The 23,407-nt window shown below is 36.9% G+C and overlaps 1 protein-coding gene across 2 annotated transcripts in view; it reads right to left on the reverse strand.

The window, feature by feature from the left end:
- LIN7A (lin-7 homolog A, crumbs cell polarity complex component) overlaps nucleotides 1-23,407 on the reverse strand; it is a 48,814-nt gene that overhangs the window by 16,288 nt on the left and 9,119 nt on the right. For both annotated transcript variants that reach the window (XM_057377138.1, XM_057377139.1), the window contains exon 2: nucleotides 13,388-13,506. In XM_057377138.1, coding sequence (XP_057233121.1) covers nucleotides 13,388-13,506 — 119 coding nt within the window. The remainder of the gene's footprint in view (nucleotides 1-13,387; nucleotides 13,507-23,407) is intronic.

Consider the following 23,407-nt stretch of genomic DNA (forward strand, 5'->3'; position numbering starts at 1 on the left):
TTGTTTTCCTGTAGCCACACTAAGCCCTTTCTCTACGCTCTTCTCAGCACCACCTTAGCAATGATTTCCGCACAACAAATCCATTCTGCTGCCTCTTCTATGCACACGGAACACATAAACTGAAAATCCCTTTGTTCTCAAGCTGAGCAAGGTGGCATTTAAATCCTCCTGGTATGGAATATAGCTTCTTGTTCAATCCACTGTATGTAACAAGTAATTGAAATGGATCTATAAAATATTTTCTTTCAATTCCTACTATTATCTGTATATCTCATTATATTTTTACATATAGCAATTCTCCTGAATCTAATGATGGCATCCTTAAGATGCCCTATAAGACCTACTGCAGATTTCTTTACTTAAACAAAATATCAGTTACAAAGAAAAAGGCACAGATTTTAATTTAAAGCATTTAAAAACCTCCCCTTTAGGATATTTAATAAAGAACTCGTTTAAAATAGTTATCTCTGTTGGCTATGACAGATGAATAATTTTGAAAGACATCATTGTATAATATGATTGAGCTGAAGAAAGAAAATTAAGAAAATTAACATATCGCAGAATCACAGACTGGTTGAGGTTGGAAGGGACTTCTGTCATCTCATCAAACAGCCTTGCTCAAGCAGGGCCATCTAGAACCAGTTGCCCAGTATCTAGACGGTTACTATATGTTACTAACTTGAAAAAGAGCTGCATGTCTATTTTTGTATGTGTAGCCATTTCTTTTTTCAGTGTCTGAAAGACTACATGGGTGTTTGTTTAGTAATATTTACTGACATACTCCATACACAGTTGGATGGTCTAGTGCCTAGGGAAAAGAGCTTCCACAATTCATTAATAACAGAGATTAGATTACAGGTGAAATGTCAATGTTTCAAGACACAAAACTGCAGCTGAAAGGTAAATGGCAGTGTTTCAGATAATTTTCTACCCCAGCGATTTCTACCAAAACTGTGTCTGTGTGCTGAAAGTTTATTGGGTAAAGCCGTGCTGCAGACAGGGGTTTGTTCACACAGATCTCATTTGTGCTGCAGAGCAAGATGTACTCAGCTTTGTTTTCTCTTTCCTGTGGTGCACAGAATACAACACTCTCACCAAGCAATACTCCTGAAAGCACGAATATAGATCTCAGACTTTTTTCAGCTTCTGCAGGTAGTCTCCTCAGACATAATCTAAAGTTATTCTCCCACAGTACTCAAACATCACAAAAGAGCGAGGGAGATAAATTCAGCTAGAAAATCTGAACTTGAAAGTGAATCCTCCTCTCGCAGGCACAGAGAAATGCACATTTTATTACTTCTCCCAGCAGGAGCTGTAGTGAGTCAGCTGCAGCAGGTATTATTATTATTATGATGATGGTCCTCATCTCCATGCATTCAGCTGGGAGGTAAAGCAGCTGGTTTAGGATTACTGGAGCACACTAAGGGGGACTGCCTTACAGGTACTTTAGGAGCTAGCTTCTTACCAAAATTACTCCATATGGACTCATAACAAAGCAGCAAGTTATTTAGGGCTGGGCTATTTAAGTCCACACAAAGCTTTAGAAGGTCCAGGAAAAATAGTGCATTTAGCAGCCTGTTTTGTAAAGGTGGCTAGAAGCAGCATTCTGTTTACAACTTGAATGATGCAGCATCTTTTCCGACAAATTCTCAAAGATAGGATCTAATTAAACAATTTTATTCTATTAACTCTGTAAGAGGTGTTTAATGATTCACCCCCTGATAAAATATGTAATTCTAAGTACAACTGTACCTACAAAAATGATGCTTGACTTTAGGTGATCTGAACACCAGATGGGAAGAGGTATGAGGCATGAATCATTTTACAGCAATGAACAGCACTCAACAACCCCCATAAACACAATCCAAGACAGAGTACATTGCAATTCAGACTTGTGACGTAGCAGGCCCAGATAAAGTTTTCTGAAATTTTTAAGTGGGGAAATAACCTTCTTTGAAAATGTCAGGGGCTTCTTAGCATGAGATAATATATATAAGTAGTACTAGTCAGCTGTGTTTCTACAGTGCCTGCAGTATGATAATAATAAAAAGACATAAAATGCTAACTTCAAGAAGTCCCAAATGAAGTAAGTGACTTAAGTAAATCATAGCTAGCAGGTAAAAGGGTGAAATGAAGAAGAAACTGCAAAAAGACTGATAAATTATATTGAACACATATATTGGCATAATCTGGGTTTAGTTCYGTTAGCTCATTTGCCATATTTTTTTGTTGCTTCAGTGTAGAAAAAGATTGTGTATCCATTTTTGGAAGAAGACTTTCAAGGAAGGAAAGACAAGACTCTACAGAGGGGAAAGTTAGCATGAGAATAACCAGAGCAAGGAGGACATAATTGGTTTCATTGTGCTGCTGTAGTCATGTCAGTGGAACAGTGTCCATGTCTGCATCCTTGCAGAATTGACGCTAAGTTATAAAAGAGAGATAATTATTTACACATACCTGAGTACTACACATCTGCAGTCAGCTAGCTGAATCCCTCTCTTCCTAATTGCTTTCATATGTTGGAGAGGATGAAAAATATTTTTCCCTTCTAAGATGTCAATCAAAAAGAAGCATCTTAATTGGTCCTTTACCATGGCGAAAAGAGCAGAAGATACCTTTATTCAGCATAGATACTGGCCTCTCTTCTCCCCTCCTCTCAAAATCTGGAGCTGCTTCTCAGGACTTCAGCCTCCTTCTGATCTGAGATCACATTTCATTTCACTTGGTGTACATGAACCAGTTCCAGGGGCAGGCCAGGATAATCCCCAATCTCGTGACTGGGAGAAGTTACAGAGCAAAGGTGCACTGGAGAACTGCAGACCTCTCCCCTGTTTCCGAAAGCAAACTGCCATCTACAGCACAAATCAATTGTGTCTTTCTCTCATTCTACTTCGTTTTCATAACTTTTGACTCTATCGCATTCTGTTTGGCATTTTTTCCTTATCCACAACCTCTTACCTGTATTTTCTATTCTTAATCTAATACATTTATGTCCGTGGAAAGTAATGCATTGGTTTGTATGCCTGGACAGACTCCCCTTAAGCTGTGCTTCAGCACTCAATTCAAATCATGCTTGACCACATCAGCAAGGACATCTTAAGTGCTACAAAGATCAGGAGGGACTCTGGTAACCTTTAACCTCTTGCAGAACATAAAATGTGGAATCTTACTTTGTAATTTCTTACACCAATCACCATTTTTGCTTGAACTACAGAACTTGAGTTTTCAGAATCTCTGTCCTTTATGGTAGGTTTGCTGGTATTTCAAACAGTATTTGCTTTTCTACAAAATTACTCACAAAGAGATCTAATTATCCACCTAAGATGACATCTGAACAGATGAGGGTACCAAAAAAAAGAAAACAAGTCAAACACCAAAGTATGTATATTAGAAGCATGGAGGTATGCAGCTGACCCAACCACATTTCCTCTTTCAAGATTCCTCTTTCATAATGATTTTTTACACTTGAAATCTTATTAAAGCTCAAAACCAAAGCAGTGGAGCATTTCTATTCAGCCATAAACCTATGGTAGCTCAATGAAATGGAAAACATCCAGTGACAACGTGTTTAGTTTTGTATCGCTTGAATATCAGATGGAATTTCTGGTTCTGTGCCTGTGTTCTGATTTTTAAAAATCATCTCGTGATAAGCTTGGGAAACCACATCTACATCTTTAAGAGCATGCTTTTTCCACCAGAATTACAGCCTCTAGCTAAGATACTGGACTAAACATTGTCATGCACCATAGTCTGGAAGACAGCAGCTCCATAGGGTAGTTGAAAGCAAGCTGATTTCCTTTTCTATCAATCAACTTTAACCAAAAAATACTAACATTGTTTTTTTGTTGTGTTAATAGCTACTTTTATCTTCAGTAGTTAATAAAAAAATTGAGAAGAGATTATTCTGAATGACTGAAAAGCAAGATAATCTGAGAAGACGTTCTAAATAAAGTCCTTGTGAGTGACAGAGCACCCAAAAACCACTGGTTGTGGAAGAATGTCATGGATGCCATGTATACACACCACAACTTCAAATTTACAATAAACTTCAACTCTTCTTAAACAAGATTGTTTGAGCAAATAAATCACAGAAGTCCATTTTGTTATAGGACTGACAGGTATTTAAGTAATCCCAACAGAAGCAGAATTATGCAGTCTTACACCCCTGCTCACAATGTATATACATATGTACATAATCTTCAGCTTGTGCCTGAGTGCAATCTGATGAAAGTTCTCCTTTCATGAATGCCAACAGGACAAGTAAACAGATACCTGTGAGTATGGGGAGGTCAAATGGCTGAAAAGTACCTCTGAGAGAAAAGCATGTGATACATTATTGTTCTTACTGGAAACATCAACACGTCTGTATTATGTAAGTTGTTGCCTGCAGCTACTGAATTTCGATAACTGAATTTGAAATAGCTGCTTTGTGACAACTAGTCTGTATTAATGAGCTATTTATATCAGACAGAATGTGGTCATTCAAGGTTGCTGGCATTCTGAAGATTTTTACATTATAAGCTCTCATTAGCCTTTGAGCAGTTACATGTTTGCATTGTGAAAACCACTGGTGTCTATCTTCAAAAGCAAACTTTGCATCACTTTAACTCATCATTGGCATTGCTCCAACAATCACCTTTCCATCAAATAAAACTGGATGGATGTTGCCACATGATGCCTTAGGGATGCTAACCCATTAAAAAGCTCAAACCTGTAAATGAAATTCAGTCTCGTTTAACAACTTGAGGAGATGACATAGTTTTAATTTCAGACCATGCAGAAGAAATATTACTAGTGTTGGCTTTAACATTCTCATTGAGGATATTTTATTTAAATGTTTCCTTCTTGGGGGGATGGGGGTTATGGAGGAAACTAGGTCAGTTCTACCAAAGTGAAAAATCTGATCCGAATATTGATGCATTATTAAGCTGTCCTTAGGCAGTAGGAAAAAATAGCATGGGCCTGAGACATTGTTAAAAATAAAGTATAATCACTGCAAAGGTATTTAGGGTGAAATACTTTATGAAGCCTCAAGTTACAATGGATTTTTTTTTGTGTGTGTGTGTGTGTGGGAAATGGTGGTGTGCACTCTGCCCTGACAGTATCTGTGGTGGTGTTGGAAAGCTGACCCAAGTTTTGGTCCCTGAGCTCTTGCCATATGATGCTGTGTCTGTCCAACAAACAACCCAACAGGGTTACAGGCTGGGGCCAGAATCTCTTTCCTCCCTTATGTGCAAGCAGAAGATGTAGCAGATGTACCAGAAAATGCATGCTGTCACATCCTCTGCACATATTGGGTGAGTCGATTGAAACACACCTCATGTTGCTGCCCCCTCTTCCCTCCAATGTCAATTCTGCCTGGAGTCATCACTGACACTGTAAAGTCAATGGGAAGTTGCTTCACACCTTTTTACGAATAAGGAAAAACAGAATTTTATTTCCAATTAAAAACTACTTACATGAGAAACAAGAAAAATATAATTGGATCATTTAGTTTATATCATATCCCTTAAACCCTGTTCTGTACTATGCTTGAAGTCAACAGGAACTATGATCTAACATTTTTAAGACAGTGTTACAGGTGTTGCACAAATTGTATCCTTTGCAATCACCAAACCTTAGCAAATTACTGCCCTAAAAGTCTCTTTTGATGCTTCTACTGCAATATACTGGCATAAAAAGAAATACCAACATGTGTGATTAGTTAATTCCCATAAGACCACTCAGAACACACAGCTTCTAATTTAAAAACTCTTAGACCTCACTGCCAGTTACCTTAGAGTTCAAAAATATTCCAAGCATTAATAAACACCAACTTCTTCCGCTTTATCAGTAAGTCTGTATATGCTGTTGAGGCTGACAGATGCAACAGCCATATTCCAAACTTTACCAGATTTGTAAAAACCTTGCCAAAATGAGCACCTGAATGAAACATGATATCATGCAAACTCATCTTACATCTTCCTATCAAGCTGAGAAAGCAGGGAGAAGGAAGGACACTATGGTGGCTTCTTGTTTAAAATGCCAACAAAAATATAGCTAAAATGGAGTTTTAAAACAGTTGTACAATTTCTTTCCTTCTCTGAAGGCACAATTAAAAATGCAGCTTAAGCAACATTTCTCAGGAGTCTCAGCAGTGACATCAGTTACATGGCAGCAGAGCGATACTGAGGCTCCATCAAGGCAAAAAAAAATGGCGCAGTGGCTTCCAACAACCTGCCACTTATTAATATTACTTGGTAGTTAACATTGCTGCTGATTTCTCTCAACAGGAAGTAGTAGGCTTGAGATGAACTCCAGAGGAGGCTATTCTGTTTATTCTGAAGAATTGTATGTAATGAAATAGGATACTGCAACAATAAACTAAAATGATAATGTGAGCAAACAAAAAAGATGCTGAGATGCACCACACATGTCGTCTACTGGAGTAACCTTCTGTAGCACACGCAACCGCAGCTGTGTGCTGAAATGAAAACATCACCTGAGCACCACTGAGAGAGTTTTAGTAGATACGATACAGCTACCCAGATAAACTGCAACATGAACAAGATACGTCAGTGTTTTGATCCTGTACATTGCTGGACTCTGGCAGCACTAACATTCTTATTTATCTTTTGTGAAAGGTACAATTACACAAGCAGAGCATAAGTACSATTACATATACGGTCATCAGCCAACTCTAAAAATTGATCTTTACTCAAAATCAATGGGAGAAAGCACTCATTAAATAAAGACCAATGATACAGTCTGGTCCCAGATTCTGGGGCACTCTATCTGTGAAATCTATGTATTTAGTTCAACGCAGCTAAAAAAAAGTGACAACAGCAGCTGTTTTAATCTCCTGCAGTGAAGTCATCAAAGTGGTAGGGACTCAGTAATTGCACAGAGACTAAACAATGCCTTCTCTTAGATAATGCTTGGGCAGCTTGATAAATTCATATAATTGCCATTAATGAAGGCCATTTGCTAAGGTACAAGGTAATAATTTCCAAAAGTTCTCATTCATGCCATCCAGGGCTTGTGAACAACAGAATAATGCTTCAATCACTTATGGTAAAGTGGCAAATGAAACGTCATTGTTTTTCAAAATTGGAGTAATTTCTGTTAACATTCACCCTAAAACACAGCATATGTTTTAACACAGTAGGATAATTTAAAAAAGACAAAAGTTCTGTGTTTACTGCTRTCTTAAACTTTTCTGCTGAACTTCCTCAAAGACTAGTCCAACATGGTGGCAAGACGATGAGCATGAAGCTCACCTTTAGAAATCAGATTTTTTTTTTTTTCAAAATCTAATTTACATACATTACAAATCCTTCTCTCAACTCATTATTATGGATACAGTACCTGCAACCAGGAGGCAGAAAGCAAAATTATGTAAAACATGAATACATTACTACTGTGATATACCACCTTATTTGAATGAAGCTAAATAAAACTGTACAATTATTTTAGGTGGCTTTTCATTGCTGGCACAGTGGTAATAAAAAAGGGATGGAAAGGTATAACGGAAAATTCTTGCAAATTCTGTAACAGCCCCAGAATTCAGGCAAACAGAACTGGTTCGGCTGACATTATAATCCATTCCAATATCTAAAAAAAAACCCCCAAGGTAAAATGCTGAAACTTGACAATCAGTATCCAGGAATACAAATTTTAATGAAAAGTTACAAATAAATAAATGCATAAGTCYGCAAAAATCTGAATTAAATTCGTCAATTTGCATGATTCCGTATTTGCTACCGCATGAATGCTAACACTAAATTAATGGGGCAGTGATTGTGACTAAGGTATCAGGAACACCAGAACAAGTTATAACAAGGTATCAGATTAGGCTAAGGAGAACTTTGCTTCCCAGCCAGTCTAATGAGGCATCATGCTAATACAGCCATACTGTTTTTGTGACCTGAGCTATAAATCTGAGCTGATAAATCTCACTCGGTTTACTCCTATGTGTTGTCCTATTGCCCTTCTGTTTACTAATTGCCTTGTTAGTAAGTCTGACATATTACTTCYACTCAATCCTGACCAACAGTTCAGTTTGCATGGGTAAATGTGACAGTAGGGGATCTTTAGATGGCAGGCTTCCTAGTGAGCTTTAATCACAGTTCTGTGCTGKGAATTACAGCAGTAAGCCTTCTCAATACTACTTTTTTTTTCCCCCCCAAGCTTGCATCTTAAGATTTAAAAATTTCAAAAGCTGGGCTAGCCCTGAGGAGATGAAGGACTGATTGGAAATGTATTTCTCTTCCTGTAACAAATACGCAGCTCCCAGTGAAAACCAAGGGTTAACACAGGGCAGGACTGGGACTCTGGGGCTTACATTAGTGTCAACTTAGATAATTTGGACTGGTGAACCTCCATTTCTATGAGGACTCATGAGGCAGAAAACACTGATATTCTGCTTTCAAAGGCTAGGTCTGGGATGTGAAAGAACAGCATTTTAATGCAAACTGAACAAATAAATTTTGAGATTCTTGAAACACAAAGAAAACAGGTCTTTAAATGACTCCTACATTCTTTAATGAAGAATTAATGAGAATTTTTGCCTGAGTCCAGCTAATACCCAGATTGCTACATTCAGCACAGCCATGTAAAAATGGAGTACACCACCACACTGGGACATCTGAAGTGAATGAACATCTAAGGGTTTCAGACAGCCTTCTGCTGTCACACATGGCATCCCATTATATTTATAAGCACAATTATCACCAGATTCAGTTTTCACTGCCCAGAACCTTCTTCTGGTTCAACCTAAATATTTGCAAAGACGTATCAGAGTTCATAATGAAAAGTACAGGTGGGTGGCTTGAGGAAATGACCAAGCAAAAACACACTGCACATCAGCAGCACTGGCATTCTGAACATTCAGACTGCTAAGGCATGGAAATAGAAAATTATTACTTAAAGAAAATAATTCTAATATATTGACTAGGCTTCTTCAACTATCCTACCTAATATATAATGAAACTATGTTTTTAATAGTATACAACACAAACAATTAAAGTAACTAGGGAGCATCAGGACCTCATAAAAAATGGGTCAGTGTTTTGCCACTGCCATTCTTGTGCCTTTGTCAACTGGGGTCTTTAAATATCAAGCATGCTCTGTCTATAAGATAATTTTATAGCAAGCTTAAAAAAGTTTTAAACTACTGAGGTAGGGACTGAACTATTTTCAAAGACAACATACTTTCCCACTGACTAATTTCATAGAGAACACACAAGGGGAGAGTATTTTGTGTTGACAGCTCCTCCTTTGTCAGTAATGGAGTCCCACAGAATTGCTTTTCTGTGATGACATGACATTTTGGTGGGAGTCATAATAATATAAAATAATGGTTACTTTTGTGTGTCTGGTTGCCATACCACATTTTTATCTGATTAATATCTTCTTTCAAATAATATCCACACATCAAAACTTTAGATTTAACCTTGAAATGGCAAACTGAGTAGCAGAGGTGGGAGAAAAGCCACATACACCTGAATCTTACATATTTAACACACAGAAATAGAAATCAGGGAATCAACCTGAAATAAAATTTTGCTCTCCAGGAGATGAAAGTGTTTATCAAGCTGTATTGTTATTCTCCTGGTGCCTGACCACCAATTATCAGATGTTAACAGTAAATGAAATTCACATAAGCTGCTAAGGCAAGTCACATTTTCTTGTTGATGATCCACTGTTTTACTCAGTTGTTTATCATCTGTGTCCACAAGTCTTTAGGGTTTCTTGCCAGACCAGAAATTCACCTCACTTTACAGTTCTTATAACTTTTTTTCACTGACTTCTAAGAATTAAAGTAACTTTATCAATTAGGTTGTCTAATTTTATGTTGCATGTGAATATAACTTCTCAGTAGCTCAATTATGCATTCACTTTCACAGCTCTTCATTTATTCCATTAATCCCCTGGAAATCAGATAACTATAACACAGCGACAGTTTGAATAAACAGCAAAAACATTTAAAAGGGCAAAGGATTTAATGGTATAATGGACAAGATTTGTGCAAGTTTTATCAGATGGCAAAGCTATAGAAAGCTAATTAATCTTCATGTAGCTAGGGAGCTTTCAAAATAAGTAATTTTAAAATAGAAGTAAATTTTTTTTCCAGACTGACTTCTAGTGTGATCAGACTTTGTTATCTTGTTTTCTGGTCTAGGACAAGGTCCAGGTGACCCCTAGGACAGGGTCTTCAGTTGAAAAGGAAGAATTGGAGTATATAATGAGGCCATGATATACTTCAATTATTTCCATTATTTTCAGAACTAATACATATTCCTGCCTAGTGCCAGACAGAATATTTCAGTTGGTGGTACTTATAGTTAGCTAAGTGAGAACGACATGCCCTAACATAGCATCCTTGAAAAATGCTAAATTACTTCTATTTAAATTCCATTCACTCAGTCACTTTAAAATAAATTATTTCTATGGAATATAAGTATAGGGAATTGAAATTTGATTTACTAAATAGATTTCCACAAATACAATTAATTACCATTAGATAGATTCCTACACATTAGATTGGAATGTATGTCATCTAATAACGAATCTCATACTTTTAAAGGCTAATGGGTCATAAAAGTAACCTCCTGCTTCTCTATTCCTACTTGTATAAGGGACAAGTCACATTCAGTACAGTGCAGATTATGTTTCACCTTCGATCCTTTCACCTACACTCAGGCCATTGCTGAGTTTCTCTACGACATTTCAACAACCAAACTTACTGACAGTTAAGCTTCCATAATTTCTTAGACTGGAGAATTTTTATTTTCTGATGTTACTCCATTATGGTGTTTACAGGACTTCAAAAGTCAGCCTTAATCTCTTTTACTAGAATTTCTGATGAAAGAAAATTAGGCTCAGATCTTGCATTACAGAATGAACACACCATACTGCAGATCTGAATATCTGCACATATATAATAAGCAGCCTCTTTCAGAATTTGCATACTGACACAAAGCCTGTCTCCTCATCCCATTTTCATTACTCCTACCTACAGCCCAAACTCAGTCTGCTTCACTCCCACTTTTCTCATTATTTCCAGCTCACTGCTGTGCATTCTCTTGTAATGTCAACAACTTTTCTCCTCTGGTCTATGCAGGTACTAATAAAGAAAATTAAATCTAGTCATCACACTCTCACATCTTGCACTAGGATAAGAAAAGATAAACAGTGGGAGAGAACATTTGTAGAGAAATTTCTGTCTAGCCTTAGCTATCTCAAACTTAAACACATTCAGAAAAATCTTTGCCATCCAGTAAACTCCAGTGCGCACGAAGGACATCAAGAAGGGCATCCCTCATAAATGACAAAATGACATGACACAGCTCAGATATCCTCCCAGCCCTTGTTGTGGTGTGACCAAAATATTCCATGCTTTTATAATGTTTTTTTTTTAATATAGAAGCAATAATTTTGTGAATTTTCCAACAGCTCTTCAACTGGTGGGGAAAAAAAAGAGAGCTAGTCTAAATATTTGCCAAGGAGTTTTAATGTATCTGAAAAGAGAAGCCACATGTTGAACAGCCTTAAGTACTTGCAATGTACATATGTCAGTCTTCCCACTCTCCCTAAATGATTTATTATTGGGCCTTTTATACTTGAAAGGTTTTTTCCTAAAGAAAGATTTACCTGGTGAATGGTAAAAATTTTTTTGGGTGTAGAAATTTTGTTCTCTGCTACAGATATACTAGGAAGATTCATTATATATATATTTAGTAAGAAACACATTTTTTTGTTTATGAAGTTAGTAGAACTGTTTATTCATCACTGCTCCATTCATGTGTAACAACTAGCTCCAGGTTTCTTAAATTGCCTATTATTTGGCTGTAAGAATCTAACACTAATTAGATAGTCTGTCATGTACAGGCTGTCTTTACACAACACTCTATACATAATAAAGTGCTTTTTGTGCTACTGAGACGACTTTTTCAAAATCTACTTTCAGTTCTCTGAACTGAGAGCGCATTTTTCTATGCCAGTTTCCTAGTTCTTAAATTTTCTGTTTGCTTCTGCTAAAACTGTTTTCCAAAGACTAAKATTTCACTGATGATTTTGACATGGCTACAAAGACTCAAAGCTGCCTTTAACAATTGGAGTACCAGGCTCTGCTATCTGAAAAAAACCCGCAAACAATCCCACAACTTTTCTATGCTCTGTGGTTGCTTAAAGAAGCTTTTAGTTTGGTTAAATGAATGGACTAGTCAGAATATCAGCTTTTGAGGGTAGAGTGCCGTTATTTATCGCTAAGGAACACTACTCCCTTTAAAAAGCCTTGAAAACTGCAATTTAATTGGGTGGAAGCCTCTCTGATTCTTACATTGAAGAATATATTCCATAAAACAAAGAGTGTGTTCCATTTTGTTTATTAAACTAATATCTGTCCATTTCTTTATTTTTTCCAACCACTCAGTAGTCCACTCAATCAATCTGCAGCTATTACCTAGTTAACAGGAGCTCAATTTTGCTACCATTGAGGGAACATTAGATTCCCCATTGATTTCAGCACTGGAGGATTAATTCCAGGCAGCAGACAAGAGAAACTGAAACAGAAGTTCTTACAGATTTGCTACTAAAAAGAAGTTGCCTCCAGTACAGCATTTGCAGCTGCTTCTATTTGGCAGGCTAAGAGCCGTTGGTTTAGTAGGTAAAATATCTGATATGATGTATTAAATCATGTTTTCTTGTCTAAGAAACTTGTAACAGAAGTGCTTCTCATGTGATTGCTTTAAAGATACTACTAGTACACATGTAGAAGTGTGTTGCATCTTCTCTAACTTGACTAGAAGAAAACTGTATCATTTATCTACTGTTGGGCAGAGCTTAAGAAGGCCCTAACCACAGCTGGTAGGGGCATTATCACAGTCCTCAGCAGGATGACGAAGATTTCTGACATGAAGAACAAAGCTCACTRGGACACGACCACTGACTTCAAAGGTAAGACTCCTGTCAGCTTCAGTTAACTTTAGCCTTGCCCCTTCTGGCTGTCACTGCGTTCTGATTCTATTAGCAGCTCCCTGACACAACTGAGCTCAAATGAGAGGCATTCAAGCTTGCACTGACCTAACCTGTCATGTCCCCATGCTCCCAGCACTGTGTTGTACAGGTTATCACAGACCCTCAAACAGCAGGAGCAGAATACTCAAGTACTAATTAATCACCCTTTCTCATTAGCAAGGCTAATTGCCTCAGGCTGATGTAACTGTGTCTGCTTTTCAGTAACTTCAACATTCTGCACAGTTAGCAGGGAGCTACTGACACATCTCACATCCATCATCCCCCTTTAGAAAAGGTACTCCTAATTCTCCAGCACTGAAAGGCAAATACATTTTTTAAAGCTGAGGGATGTTAGTGTGAAAAATAACTAAAAATCTCAAATTCATACCTCTCTGATAGCTGTACAAAACTCACTCTGCAGCACCTTCTTTAGAGACTGTAGCTTGTGTACTGGTACTTCTCCAGATTCCTGCAGTTTCTCCAGTAACTCAATTGCTCTTGCAACATCTGAGTGGGGAAAACAAAAGGTATACAGATCAGCATAGACAGTGACTAATAGATTACTAAAAAGGGCACACTGATTGTCATTTTAAATTTAAAATCAGCTTTACCAACACATATTGTATTATACCAGACTTTGCGTTATACCAGACTTATTGTGTTATACCAGACTTTGCTAGGCAATGACACTGCTACTGAGAGATCCAAATCCCAAAGTACGSACAAACCATGCACATACATGTTCAACAGACACAGAGAGGTTCAGTCTTAGTAGGAAATATTCTTTGGAACAAAGGTACAAGTTCAAAGTGGCTAATCCGCATTAGAACTAAAATATTTCTTATTTTCTGCATAAGAGAAAATAGCACAGGAAAACCACAGGGTTTTCTTGCAGAAAACCTGAAAAAATTAATCTGTGTCTTTATGTAAGCACCCTGAGGATGACAATGCCCAAGAAAAATATTTTATCTTCTCTTCTTATAAATATAAGTATCAACTAATAAATTTTTCTAGGGGCAGATAAAATCTGCTCTGGAAGAATGAGAAGTCTACTAAAGAAGAGTAAATGTAAGGTTCTTGTCTAGGTCTCCAAAGACCTGATCTACTACACAAAACCTCTATGACCCATAGAAATACATGAAATAGTATTTTTGGTGGCCTGAGTTCTCCTTAAGCACCTGTGTAAAGTCAAGGGAAAGATCAAAGTGTCTCCAACGAGCAGTCCAGAGGGCTTGAACTATATTGACTGGATTCTGGTCCAGCTGAACAGTACCTTCATTGACATTTTTTTCTCTTTAGCACTAGTTCCTAATTTACACAGTTATAATTAAAATACATCARAAAAGCCCTACCCAACCCAGGCGATGCCCAACAATTCTTTATGGCTGGGGACACAGAGGCACAAGAAATAGGGGCTGGTCTTATGGAGGCTAGCCTAGTCAAGCAAGGGACACACTGACTTACTTTAGGAGTGAACTGAGCAAAAAATATCCCGGTCAGTCTTCAGGATGACAGAGCTTAAATGGAGGGATTTTTTTCTCCTCTGTCACTTAATGCTGCATTGCAGCTTTTCCTTTCAGTTTGCTGGTATAGTTGAACCTGATAATGCTGCCACCTTGACTTTGTGGTCATTCTCACACCTTCCTTTTGCACCAAAGCCACTATTGGCCAGTTACACCACTCTGCTAAACATAGGGCTGTATCCCGGTGAAGAAACGAATGCATAGTATTAAATGATAAAACAGTATCTCAGGCATTTTAATTCTGGGTTTTAAGTGCAGAAAAAAACCCCCAAAAYTCTTCCTTGAACCACACAACTCCAGAATTACTACAATGTCTAGAAGCAACCCTATATAATTCTCCTTTCCATGATGAAGATTGTACTGTTTGTGACAGGGATATTATGCTAATTGAAACAGTTCTTACAATCCTTGGCTTGTAACTAAGCTATACTGACCAGATGTCTGATACAACAAAGACTTGAGAAATCTTCTGGAAATAGAAAATACATGACACTGAATGAGCTGCAATAGGAAAAAAAATCATAATAATATATTTGCATTTACAAGAGAAAAATTATTATCCACTGCATTAGTGCTAGAAAAGAGAAGATGACATCTCAAAAAATTTACAATTTAATTTAAAGAGGCAGGCAACTAGTCAGCATGGTAGGTTGTGCCTTAATAGATTAACATCCAAACAAATCCAAGCTTTTTTAGAGGCATCTGCCAAAAGACAGTTCAAAGCATGAGAGGAAGCACGGCAGAAAGCACACAATGTTCCTTTCAGGAGCGTGGTTCCACTTATAGGGCTGTAGTTTACATGGCAGAGCAATCTTGGAACTCATAAACTTTCAGATGAAACTAAGCTGACTCTGCATTCAACAATGGTACCTGAGCTTTTGCTCCAAGCAATACTTCAGCTACCCAGTCCATACTAGCAGATCACAGTTGTATCAAGAAAGGTCCCTCTAAAACACTTACTGAAGTGATGATCGGAAATCTAAAAGGAGATATGGGATACTAAGGCCATGAAAATCAAGAAAAAATTAGAATCTAGAGAGAAGAATATGGCTAATGTGAGCTAATACATCAAAGAAAATGTTTTTAATATTTAAGTGGCAGTAAATACATTTTCAGCAAGAACCATTTCAACAGAGTGCAAAAGAATGACAAAACATTAAGTATCACAGAATCAAAGAACCATTTAGGTTGGAAACTTAATATGAAAACCTAACATGATTTTTTATGTTCTCAGTAGTAATAATGTTACAAAGATTTTTTTTATCAAAGCTATTGAATAATTTGCTTTGGATTTTTTTCTTTTAAAGTCTGTATCTGCCACACAAGACTTGTAGCTAGCTGAAAACTAAATTCACACTATCCAGTTATTATTACTAGTTGGTGAAAACTGGCACATCAGACAGCACAAAGCAACTGTATGATTTATTCTAAAGAAGTTTCAACAGCCTACCATAACAGATCGGATGAGGTCTCTGTAACTCATGTTATACACAACAGCTATTAAGACAATCTAAATCAGACTGGGATCTTATATGGTCCAGTTCAAGTAATGTCTTTGCTTCTCATGACAACACCCGAAAATTCTTTGAAACAGCCCATATTTACTATGGTCCTGAACTAAACTATATTAAATGAGAAATTTGTACTGATAGAAAGGAAACATAAAAAGCTTTAGGTACATTATTCAATCTAAAAGAGTTAAATACAGGTTTAAACGTTACTATAGAGCATAGGTCAGACTGTAAATGATAATTAATCACTTCTAAAGTGATGAATGTTACAATWCAAATGATAAATTTATATTCTGGTTGAAAAGTCTACTATGGGTATTTAGCATGTAGCCTCATAGGCAAAACTGGGCACTAAGCTGGCATTTGCCAGAACTAGATTACTTAACTTTCTGACTCAGAAGGGACTGGAGGTAAATAAAAGCAGAATATCCCAAAAGCATTCTGATTTTTCACACTTCTAAATTCATCCAGCATGCTAGAATACATGAATGCCAATGCCCACGTTCTTGCTTTATTATTCCCCTATCCTATCCATTAACAATAAGCAGTCTTCATTCTCTTGTCACCTCTAGACCCATAGCTCACTCAGTTTGGCAATGACTTGTGGGATATTGCTCACAGAAGAGAGAACAGTATATAAATTAAAGAAAGAAAACAAGGCGTATGTTCAGGGCCAAACTGTTGGTTATCTGTTGGTTATCTGTTGGTTAACTGTTGGCTAACTGTTGGTTATCAGCTGATGCTTTTTCAGGAGCAAAATATAACACTTTGCACAAAACAGATGACTTCGAGCAGGCTAAAAATGTAAAAACATGAATGTATAAAATATAACCTCATGATATAGGCTGTATTTCTTTCCATTAGTAACTTTGAAGGGGAAACTTTAGGACAGGTTACAAAGTGAAATTTAGCAGTGCACAAGAACTTAAGTGATGCACAAGTTTCTTCCTGATGGCTCTCTCAAGGTGAGCTCCAGCTAAAACTGGAATAAAGTGCTTGCTCAAAGAAGTGATATGACTGGCAATGAGGAACATTTTAAAGTTACATTAAATAAAGCATATAGCAGGAAATCTGCCCCTGCTTAAGTCAATTAGAGAGCACTGTCATACGGCTGACAAATACTGCTAGGATAATTTTCTTGTCTCCAATCCTCCTTTGATTACAAATCGAACTAGATTTGTTGTAAATGTTATCACCAAGGATTTGTTCTTAAATATAATTTTCTTACATACTTATGAAAAGGGCAAATGAATGAAAAGAGTGAGTGCATGTGTAATTACATATACATATGTCAAAAAGTTCCTGGAATTATGTTAAAATTAGTTAACTTCTACATAAATTAAATACGCTTGCTTTTTATCTCTGTGTATTTCCTTTGTCCTGTCTTAAGCAAAAATATTTATTTTTGAAAAGGATTGTTTTGCCTACTCTTAAACATTTTCCAAAATATGAACTCTACTATACTAACATGAAACTCATGCTAATGTGATTACTGTCATTTCCCCCATTCATACCCTACGAATTGGTAGAAACTGACTGATGACATGGGTAGAATTATATTCCTTTGTATTCTATGATACATACATTTTAAAAGGAACATGCACTTACTTCCCCACTAATTATATCTAACTCTCAGCACACCTTTTTAATTTTTTTTCCTTCCGATTCTCTCATACATATGCACAATTCCTCTCTCTCCCATTTTATTTAACACTCATTTCTCTTTTTTCTTCTCATCATCATGCTTGCCTACAGCCTTTCAGGAAATAATATTGTTTCAGTGTGGTGGGTCACGTTATCAGTGGAACACAGAGAAGTCAGGGGGTTGTGGGTGGGTGGAATGTATTTTATCAAGTGCACTCATCAGAAGAAAAGCGTGACTCTCAAAAAAAAAGTTTTCATTGCACATGTTCTTTCTGCATTTTCATTTGAATGATGTTCCACTTGCACTGCTAGCAGGACACAAGCAGAAGATTTCTATAAAAACCCTTGGAGAAATCACTAGAATGTAGAAGTAGAGGGATACCATAATGCAATAGAAGTGGAACACTGTATACCTCATGTATACACAGACATATAGCAGACTGCAGTTGAAAAAAAAAGATCATGTGGCTTAGTTATCACTTTGTTCTGTATTGTTTTCACTTAGCTTCTGTTCAAATAGCTTGCAATGAGCACTGTAGACTGATCTGTTTTATTTGCTAGATGTTTTAAAAAGCAAATGTGTTTTCTAATACAGTTTTCACAACTTGAAAGAAAAATATGAATCCACAGAATGCATCTTTGCTGGTCTAAACGTGGAATTCTTTCACATTACTACTAAAATTGAGTAGATCAGGCTTCAGCACTCTGGAAGTTGTCCAGGCTGAGGTTTCACTCTGGTAGGTTTTGTGCAGGGTTTATGCTTGTTTCAATATTGTCAGGTAGGCTGAAAATTATTATGAAAAATGTAGCAAATTACTTTAACACGCTAAATTGTCCCATTTAGTCCCTGAGTGACTCTTGAAAAAGAATGTATGTGCATGTTTTCTACTGCAAAATGATTTACCAAGGTAAGTGTCTGTCTTCCTTTTTTTTGCACTAGTCTATGAGTGAATTGGTCTCAGTCCTTAAAATACATAAACTCTGACTTAGGAGAATATTAGGCAGTTTAATAGTAGCTGCAATCACTTGTAATATCAGTTTGGGTTAAAACAGTAATCACAAAAAACAGTGTTTCCTTAGTTGGGTACTCTAGAATTGTTTGTGGTGCTCTCAAAGCCAAAATATGGTGACCCCTTGCATTATCAAGGCATTAGAGAACAGGTTCTCATTCTCTTGAGGTCTTTCTATGCCTCACTCCTATTAGTTCAGGAGATTGTCACTGCATTAATACGCTGGTTACCAAGAAACGTAAATGTGCTACATAAACACCAGCCTTTGATACCTCAATGAGGTAAAACATCATTACAAACTGACAGCAAAGATACCCAGTAAGTCTCTACAATATTCACTAGCTTCACCATGGCATTACAGAAAAATAATCCTGGCAATTTTCAAGCTCTGTTCTCTTGTGCTTGAAAACCTTTAATCAGGCTGAAGGTGAAGAATTTGCATGACATAACATGTCCTAATAATTGCCAGTAGTTTTTCATTCCCCTGCATTCAGGCTTAGTTACTCCTTTAAGCTCATGAGAATACATTTCAGAATTCTTAATGTTATTCTATCAAGTTTTTATCATAATTCCACAGGTCGACACAGAATGCTTTATTATATTTAGCAATCTTTTCCAAACACTATCAAATGACAGCAGGTAATCAATGGTTGGGAAATCAAAATCCAGTGGTGATTAGCAAAGTTCATTCATAATTCATAGCCAGCAGCCCTAGTACATTGTATCCAAGTATTTATGTGACTTTATGGTTAAAGCACCAGCTTTGGAAAAATTTCAGTGTCTATCTCTGGAAAATATTCTATATTACTAGAGTTCTGCTGTCAGCCACTGGTTTATACAACATGGCAAGTCTTGTGTTTACAATGCCACATTGTACAATATGCTTCCATTCATCACTCTGGTGTCTTACTATTGGCACAGTGCTCTCCTGAATTCAGAGGCCCTTTCATTAACTTAATATATTTATTTAGTCTAATCTGGAGAGTTCAGAAACATTGAGGGAAAGAGCAACCTTTTTCTCATTTAAACTGATACGTTTGTCTTGCCCCAAGTTTCATGCTAATCCGTAAGCATAAAGGTGTACTTCACCACGGTAAACCACACTTGATTTGCAGGGAACAATGAGCTCAGCTGTTAGAAAATAGCAATATTATTTAACACTTCATAGTATGCATGTGTGAGGTGTATTCCAATTAATTATAGCAGGAATAATACTACCAATGCTTTCATAGTCTATATGATATGGGTAACAGTTACAGGTTTAATGCATTGCAACTTTACACTCCTGTGGTTAAACATTACTATGAATATATAAATACAAATAACAAAAAACAATCGTATAGAGCTGTCAGGACTCATCTTGTGGTGAGGGTTTCACCTGCTGCACTTTTGACGTGGACATGGACAGCTTTGCAAGTCACCCTAGACTGTTGTCACAGTCAAGGAGGAAGAACAGACATTTTGAGGCTACAATTTATCTGACCTACTTTACATGAAATGAATCATACTCTGGAGTGCCTTGTCCCTTTGTTGACTATAAAGGAAGACTAGATGATTACCTCAAATGCAAATGCCTGCATCCTACATATCAGACATCCACATCAGTATGATGAAACCCACCCTTACTGTCCAAACATATAGCAAAAGCCTCATGCAAATTTATCTGTGCGGTCCAGAGACATACCTCCAAAGAGTTACATTTGACAAGAAAAGTGTTATTAAAAGGCAGGCCAATGTGATTTTCAAAATGCCTTAACTAATTATCTAATGGACTTTTTTTTCTTCTTAGTGTATGAGGAAAAATCCAGAAATCATGAGATATAATTGAGTATTTGTCTATCTGTGTCATTTTGCCTGTTGTGAGATGACTCCTCTCATTGACATTAACAGCACAACCCCCTGAGTTTCTACATATATTCCCCCAATGCCTGGGGCAGACTCATTTTCTCTGGCTACTCATCAGACCTTTTAGTCTATATGTTTTAGCTGCACTCAGATTCTGTTTTCCTCTAGCTTCTTAGGCACACCATAGCAATCCAAGTTTTCCGTTTCAGTCCATTTCTCAGACAAAGAGCCTGGAACCCAATTGTTGCATAACACAGGGCAGTGTTATATACATGTTTTCCCAGCAGCTTTGGCAGCAACACCTGAAGATGACAGCAATGGTCTGAGATGCTTTGCAAAATAACTTATAGAAAGGACACAATTTATTTGCAGGAAAAGCAGTGCCATCTGTGATCACAATCAGCAAATTGTCTTGAGAACCCTCAATCCATCATCCACAACACCATGAAAGCCCTGCAATGCCCTCTTCAGATACTTCGATCACTTTGGCTGGTTTGGGCAAACACTGAAATACTGACATTTCAGGTATACTGCTCCTGAATACCCTGCTTAACTCATTCAAATACAACATTCAAAAGGTTCCCTCAAATGAAAAAATATGCTCTGTTCTCTGAACCTCACAATGTCTACAATGTCTTAAGTAATCATGCCCTGCTTCTTACTCTACGAGGTTTTAACTAGTGATTTCTGTTCTTATTCTCAGCTAGAGATTTTCGTAGCCTTAAACCTACCATGAAGGCCAACTGTGAAAACTATATTTGCTTTACTTTGGTCAACCTTCTTAGCATATCCATTACTGTACAAAGATATAATTAGTCCATTTTTTACCTTGAAGCCTTCACATGGCTAATGTGAGTCACAGGAGCACCTTTTCCCGCAATTTCAGATTTGATTTGCTTGTGCAGGTGTGAGATTGATCTGTACAGTACCTAAAACTATTAACAGTTCAACAGTTACTTAGAGAGGCATGGTCCATCACATTTCCAGCGCTGATTCTTAAAGAAGTAACAATGAATCACACAACAGTAAAGCAAAAATTAACAGATAATTCAGGATCATTTCAGTAAGATGAGTTTCACTGGCTAATTCAAGGCCTGAAGGGCAATAATGCAAACAGAATTTTCAAAGATGAGCATTTAAAATTAACCTTAAAGCCTAATAATTTTTAAACATTGATACAATTTTTCTTCTTCCAAATTATCAGTTTCATTGCAATTTCTAAAGAAATCAGAATAAGAGGGTGCATAAATACAAGTTTGAAAATTTTCACCAGAAGATTTTGCCATCTGTGAGAAAGATGAAATTACAGCTACAACAACCCTTTACATCTGACAGCACCCTCTGCTTTGTATAGAAGATATTGAACATAGCATTGATGTAGTAACAAGATACCAAATTACCTTTTAAGAGAAAACATCAAAACATAAAGCTGAAAATGCAAAGAACAGAAGAGCACTGAAAACCACAGTATTTTAATGCAGTACTTAAAATGTCTTGATTTTCCCCCTGAATTAGCTGTAGAAAAGAGGAAAAGGAAGGTAAAACTCTCTTTTTTTATCTTTCCTTTGTATGTAGTTTTGACTTTATAATGTTGAATCATACCTGCTCTTTGAGACCATAACTACGATTTCTAGTTAGGTACTCACTTATGAATAGAACAGATGAGACACGATTTTGATCCTTTCTTTTTTACTAGGTACAGTCGGCTACAAATAGGTTACAAAAAGACAACTTTTTTAAAAGTTTATTTTGTATTCAAATAAGTATGCATTATTTATACAAGGAATATACAAGCATACATTATTTAACACTTGTTTCTTGTAGGAAGCAAGGCATTCTGTAGTTTCAGCCTCCATGTTATTTGAATTCTCAGTCTTTCTGAAAGCATTTTTTAAAAAATAGAGATCACAGGTGTTTAAAGCAGTTATTTACCTACAAAGGACATGTGAAACTATGTTCTGTCTGACTTCTTGAAACTGTGAAATAGCAAAAAAAAATTGTTTGAAATAAAGCTATAATACTCTGAGAAATTCAGTACGGTACATAGACCTGGCCTTAATGAATTAATTTCCTACAAGTTGAACTATGTGAAAGCAAAGAAACTGCCTGCTGCCTTCTGTGACAATAAACATCATGTAAAATGATGCCTTGATATCTTCACCAGCTTCATCTGTCTCTTGATCACATCATTTGATCTTGTAGGATCAGTTCTGCCTCAGCAGACACTGCTCACAGTGCTGGAGTGAAGTGTTCCTAAATACTAGACAAAAGCACTCTGGACAGTTGGCTGGAATGGCAAATGTAAACACTTCAGATGTTCTGATCCCAGATTAAAAGAAAAAAAAGGGTTGACACATTAACATAACCTGAGGACTCTACTTGGACAGAACACTTACTTTGGTGTCCTAAACCTCAAGTATACAGAGAAAAAAAATTAAAATCAGTGAAGGAATTGAAAATTTGACTAAGCTAGAAGCAGAAAACAGAAATAATTACAAGAAATAAGCCTATCTGAACAAACTAAAGCAGAATGAAAAACAGCACACTTTTCTCTTAGCTAAAATCYGTTGTCTTGTTCCTCTGCCTAAGCAAAAGCAAGTATTTATACACACTATGTGAGCATCACGACACAAAAGTATTGGCCATATGGGCAACCTCATGCCTTTCCCACACTGCTACTTCCAGTGTGTGTTTTTAGACTGCATCATAGAGATTTTTGTTGGCAGGGAAGAAGACAGAAGAGGGAAAAAAGGAGCCAACAGGTGTCTCACAAAGGGAGGTAGGGTTAACTTAGGGATGCTAATTCTCCCTCCCTACAGGCACCGTGTCTGAGCCAAAGCAGTAACTCTCACTTTTTTCCTGCTCGTATGTCATT

Source organism: Malurus melanocephalus, unplaced genomic scaffold, assembly GCF_030028575.1.
Source record: "Malurus melanocephalus ecotype Western Australia unplaced genomic scaffold, MMel_1.1 scaffold_301, whole genome shotgun sequence".
In the NCBI taxonomy this organism is placed as follows: Eukaryota; Metazoa; Chordata; class Aves; order Passeriformes; family Maluridae; genus Malurus; species Malurus melanocephalus.